Below are 6000 nucleotides of genomic sequence, written 5' to 3'. Positions count from 1 at the left end.
TAGCCATCAAAATCTTATTTCATATATGTTCTATTCTCACAAAATAATGTTCATTTGGTCCCGTAACAACGTGCGGGGAATCATCTAGTTATAGATAACGGTGTGCCAGCGCCACGAATGTAAGCAGACTTGGCTTTAGTTTAGGCCGGCCTTACAGTATACAAACTAAACAACGCATTTTCGAAAAAAAACAAACTAAACAACGAAACTAAAATACAATAGCTAAAAGGAAGACGTCTGGAAAGCATAGCGTCAAAGCTAAGCAGACACTTTCCTCTCGAGTCTTCAGGTCTCCTCGCGCGCACCGGATCACGCAGCTGCCGGCATCAGGTACCTCTCTTACTATCTACCTTCTTTCTTGCAAGCGCGCGACTTTGGTTGCGCTGCAGCTCTGCCTGCAATCTTGCAAATTGAAGTTTAATAGACACGGGTATTTGCGAGCTTGTGGTATCGATTCAGCATGCCACGATTCTGATGCTTTGGTGCGTAATCATGGAAGATTAATAGGGACTCGAGCTTCAATCAATATATAGCAAGTCCCAAGTCAACGGCCACGAGCCATGGCGATAGCGGCAGTCGGAGGTATGCTCGCCTCTGCCGTCATCAAGCTGGTGATTAAACAGATCGGTTCCGCCATGGGAAGCGAGATCAAGTTGCACTGGAACATGAAGAAGGATCTCGAGAAGATGAAGATGACGCTGGAGTCGGTAGAGGCTGTGCTCAGCGACGCTGAGACGCGGTCTGTCACGGATAACTCGGCGCTTCTTTGGCTGAAGCGGCTCAAGGACGCCATGTACGACATCTCTGACATGCTTGATGACCTCGAAGCTGACACCGACCTGGTATGAAAGAGTCTAACCATTTCATTGCCATCGAACTGGATATGAATGCTGCTGTTGCCTAAGATTTTTTTGTTCAAACTGTGTTGACTCCATTATACTACTACTAGATAACGGGAAAAACAATGAACTGGGTTTCCCTTTTCTAAGATATGAACTGGTGGAACTGAATTGATTTACATAATGAACTAGATCTGAAAACTTTTTTATAGTGACAATTCCATGGTGCTTACAAATCAAATTGTTCCGCAGTGGGCAGCTACGATGAATAAGATTAAGATGCCACGTAAGATGAAGAAGATGCAAAAGCGCCTACAAAAGATAGCAGATGACCGTAACAATTATCGTGTTCTACCAGAAACTCGCAGCGAGGAGAAGCAGGTCCCTGATATCCGGGAGACAGCAGGGAATGTGGAGGAAGCAGAAATCATTGGAAGGACTAAAGAAAAACTGGAAATCTTGGCTCGTATATCTGGGAGCACCACTCAAGGGACCACCATCCTTCCCATATGTGGCATTGGAGGCATTGGAAAAACCACCTTGGCAAGATTAGTTTTCAATGATTCCGAGTTCAAACAATACTCTCAGGTGTGGGTTTATGTGTCCCAGAAATTTGAACTGAAAAAGATTGGCAACATTATAATATCACAACTTTCACCGGAGAGCCCGATACCTGATGATTTGCATAGTATTCATACTCGTCTCCGAGAGCTGTTTACTGGTAAGAGGATCCTAATCATTTTGGATGACCTGTGGGAGAGGGATCCTACTCGGCTACAAGAATTGAAGGCTCTGCTGAAGCAGGGTGAGGCGAGCAAGGTGCTGGTTGTGGTTACCACACGCGAAAAACGCATTGCAAAAGAAATTGCCACTGTTGATCCATTCGAATTACCTCCGTTGTCAGATCAAATGTGCTGGGATATATTAAAAGTGAAAAGTAAGTTTGAAACAAGGCAAGACAAAGAGCACTTGGAGCCTATTGGGAAGGAAATTGCAAAGAAGTGTGGAGGTGTGGCTTTAGCTGCTCAATCACTTGGACACATGTTGAAATCCAAGACATATGATGTATGGGATGCCATCAGATCCAACCATATCTGGAATCTATCTCCGTCTGAAGAAACATCGTCAACACATGAAGTGCTTGCATCCTTGCTGTTAAGCTACAACTTCATGCCTCCACACTTGAAGTTATGCTTTGCTTATTGCGCAATCTTTCCAAAAGGACATCACATGATTAGTGATGATCTAATTCATCAATGGATTGCTCTTGGATTCATGGAGTCATCTAGTACATTCTCTACCTGGCAGATCGGTGAGAGTTTTATTAGGGAGCTTCTGGAGATGTCATTTCTTCAACATTCAAAGGTGAGTCACACAATTCGTACACAAATAATCCTTGTCTTATTTTATTCAAATAATGATTTTTTATAGAGTTGCTGATATTATTTTTCTGCGAAACCTTTCCATGCATTATGTTGGAGTAACCGATTTATAACTCTCCTTTTAAATGACTGATCATTTTTCTAGAAAGAGTACAAATATTTAAAATTTTACATGAAAAATACTAAACCCTTGAAATTTGCTCTTTGATTACTTGCGGTTTATAGTTCTTGACTTTGCATGTCATTAGTTTTTTTACTCATATGATGAATATTGCATGATGAAAAAAATGCTGGCCCTACATTGTAGCGTTGCATCATGTCGAGCCTCATTGACTCTGACTTGGCTTTGCGATTCCAACTCATCCTCTCAATGCAGAGTTTTGTTTATAATTAGTTAGTTATTATTTTATTTGTTCTCTCGAGGAACACTTGGGTGATTTTGAGTTTTGTGTATCTGCGGTAGTCAAATCTGTTTCATCGCGGTTGGTTTGCTAAACTCGAATCCTTACACTAAGTGTATGTTGTTAGTGGTTTTTTAACAGCTTAAATGTCTTGGTAATTTTGAATCGCTGCAAGCTGCTGTGTTGAGCCAATTTTAAAGTTTTTAATATCTTATGTTGAGACACAGTTTGTACTCAGTCTCATTGATTTGCCATAGCTTATCATCAATTGGTGATGGACCCTATTACCGGAATACTACTGTTCCCCACTGTATTCCATATTTTAATAGGAATATGTTAGTAGTCTAGAGACAAGATGTTATGGTTATATGTAGAGTTTTTCCTTATTTTAATTTTTGTATGTTAATAAGAATATCAATAATTTAAGAGTGAACTCTTGAGTAATTTTTTACAGCAATGGTCGTGTGTGTACAAAATACACGTAAAAATTTAGTGTTCATGTCTTTGATTTTACTTGTTATTGGACCTTAGTTTTATACTCTGGAAAAGCATTAGATCAAAATGAGAATGATTAGAGAAAAATAGCTGAAGATCAGAAAAGAAACTGTAGACGTAGAAAAAGGTAAAAATGCAATAAATCAGATGGAAAAGTCAATATAGTTGTAGCCTTTAAATTGCGGATGAAGAATAACATCCAGTTAGCAATTCACTTGTGTTTATTCTCTCCAATTGCTAATAGGGAAAACTGTAAGGCTTACACTACTTCATGTTATTCCTGCAGAACGCCCGCTCTTTGGAAAAAAGACAAGATGCTACACGGTTCATTATGCATGACCTGGTGCATGACCTCGCAAGATCGGTCATGGCTGACGAATATAACTTGGAGGGCCCCAACTGCCGCTATGCATGGTTGACAGATTGTAGTAGGAAGCCATTGCAGTCATCCACAAATTCACTTGCAAAGATAAGGTCACTGCATTTTGCAGACAAACTTTCGAACAGTGATGCATTTTCACCAGCTAAGCACGTCCGTGTCTTAGATTTCTGGACAAATGATATGCATGATTTGACAGATTCTATTGGTCAACTGAAGCAGTTGAGGTATCTTAGCTTCTCATGTTGGGATGCTCGAATTAATCCCAGGGGTATCGGTATGCTATCGAAGTTGAATTATCTTAGAATCTCTTCTTGGGATCTCAGAGTATTGCCCGAGTCGATTGGTGAAATGAAAGGTCTGATGCATCTTGACTTATCAGGTTGTAGCAACTTAAAAGAACTCCCATTGTCATTCGGAAAAATTAGAGAGTTGGTACATCTGGATTTGTCAGGCTGCTGTGATGTTTTAGGAATACCCAAAGCTTTGCGTGGCCTAACCAAACTCCAACATTTGGATTTATCAAAATGTAAATATATCAGAGGGCTGCCTGATGCCATCGTCAATCTCACTGAACTCCGATATTTAAGGCTATCAAATTGCTTGCAATATATCTTTGACAACTCAAGGGATCATACTGGGAGTTTCGTTGACCGTATATGCACCCTTCCCAATATGAATCATCTGGATTTGTCTCAGAATCGGTATCCTCTTATAATACCAGATAGTGCAAGCCTCTTGACCAAGCTAGTGCTCAATGAGTGCTACCAAATTATTAGTCTTCCAGAGTGTGTAGATAACATTAACTACTCAAGAGCCAGGGCTCAGTACTTTTCTGTGTATGCAGGTAACACTAGCAGTAACATCTATTTGCTTGAGCATGTAAGTCCTGCTGAGTTGAACATCTGGCAGCTTGAAAATGTGAAGTCCCGAGAAGAGGCGCACAGTATACATCTGAGTGAGAAACAGACCATCCTAGAATTGACGTTATCGTGGACCAACGGTGCAAATAGATCTATGGATGACATGGAGTTGTTGACGGAGCTAGTGCCACCAACCACTTTGAAGACATTTCGAATAGACGGTTACAGTGGTGTTGGCTTTCCAGACTGGCTAATGAGTATTAGCAATCATCTCCCTAATCTTGTCAAGATGACGATGCAGTATATGCGAAACTGCAAGAGTCTACCGCCCCTTGGCCAACTACCAAACCTCCGAGAGATTAGGCTCACCAGTATGGAAAGCCTGGAAGAATGGGACACTTCATACTTGAGTGTGAATGAGCTTGAAAAAGTGTACATATATGATTGCCCCAAGTTGAGGATAAGACCACACCTTCCTAGAGCAGCATCTTGGTCTATAAGGAAAAGCGATAATGTGCTCCTACCACAGCGGGAGAGGGTGTCACATATTGATTGCCTGATAGCTGGAGACAGCAACATGCCTCTTTATCAATGGGGTTTTCTTTACCGCCTACTCTTCCTCAGGCAGTTAATACTCATGGGTTGCACTAATTTGATGATCTCACCGGAGATATCTGGGGCCCTCCACTCCCTTCAGGAACTGACAATATGGGACCACAAGAGCCTGGAGAAATTGCCCAATAACATGAGGCAACTCACAAAGCTAGAATCATTAACACTGTCTAATTGTCCTAGCTTCAGACAACTGCCACAATGGCTAGGAGAACTGCTGTCGCTCAAGGAACTGAAAATAACATCCTGCAATGCCATCATGACTCTACCAGAGAGCATACACGAGCTCACAAACCTCCAAGAACTGAAAATATTCTTCTGCAGCCCTGAATTAAAGAAGTGGTGTAACGCAGTGGAGAACCATAGGAAGCTTGAGGTACGTGCCCTACCATACTGTTTATCATATATTTATTACTCCTATTTTTTGCATGGAATCCTTGCTAATGGTTATACTAACTTCCTTCATTTTATATTTAATTTTGTAGAATATCAAATTGAACTGGAGGGACTAGCTAATGATGGGGACAGGTTGCGGTTGTTGTTCCCTCATCTGACCCTTGCTGCGAACGGAGAGAAAGGCGCCCATGCGGGAGAGAAGAAAGTTACGGTGCGAAGACCGAACATTCATATTGAATAAATACCAGGCAGGGAGCTCCAACGACCAAGGTAGTTACCGATTCTATGAACACTTGTGTTCTCTCATGGAGAAGAACAACGCTTCTTGTTTGTCCTCCTTAACTTTATTTCACCACTCTGTTGCTATTGCATCTCCTCTGTTTCGCCACTCTGCTGTTGTTTTGTTATTGTCAAAATTGAAATGAAATATATATGATGCTTCCTGCCCAAGCATCTAACTTGGCATCTAACTTGGAATTTGAAGGGCGTGTGTTCAGTCTGCAGTCTTGAGCTTCTCCTCTTTTCTCAGAAAAAAAGAGTGGCTACAGAATATAATGTCTGGCTTACACGACAATATAATGTACCATACTAGTATATTCTGTCCATGGTTCCTGGTGAAAAGCATGCAACTGC

At 41.3% G+C, this 6000-nt stretch overlaps 1 protein-coding gene across 1 annotated transcript; it reads left to right on the top strand.

The window, feature by feature from the left end:
• The first annotated feature begins 212 nt into the window (after positions 1-212).
• On the top strand, positions 213-5829 carry LOC127293801 (uncharacterized). Its single transcript, XM_051323464.2, has 5 exons — positions 213-330; positions 500-842; positions 1092-2204; positions 3404-5347; positions 5457-5829. Exons 2-5 carry the CDS (start codon positions 561-563, stop codon positions 5481-5483), a joined length of 3366 nt encoding a protein of 1121 aa, XP_051179424.1. The 5' UTR covers positions 213-330; positions 500-560; the 3' UTR covers positions 5484-5829.
• Positions 5830-6000: the final 171 nt, after the last annotated feature.

Source organism: Lolium perenne, chromosome 4, assembly GCF_019359855.2.
Source record: "Lolium perenne isolate Kyuss_39 chromosome 4, Kyuss_2.0, whole genome shotgun sequence".
Classification (NCBI taxonomy): Eukaryota; Viridiplantae; Streptophyta; class Magnoliopsida; order Poales; family Poaceae; genus Lolium; species Lolium perenne.
This window is presented reverse-complemented; position numbering and strand designations above follow the sequence as displayed.

What these genes read in the sequence shown, in the direction of transcription:
- LOC127293801 (XM_051323464.2), top strand. Translation starts at nt 561, where the DNA reads ATGGCGATAGCGGCAGTCGGAGGTATGCTCGCCTCTGCCGTCATCAAG. An exon ending in TCGAAGCTGACACCGACCTG is followed by an intron (nt 843 to 1,091) that starts GTATGAAAGAGT and finishes ATTGTTCCGCAG; the next exon opens with TGGGCAGCTACGATGAATAA. An exon ending in CATTTCTTCAACATTCAAAG is followed by an intron (nt 2,205 to 3,403) that starts GTGAGTCACACA and finishes TTATTCCTGCAG; the next exon opens with AACGCCCGCTCTTTGGAAAA.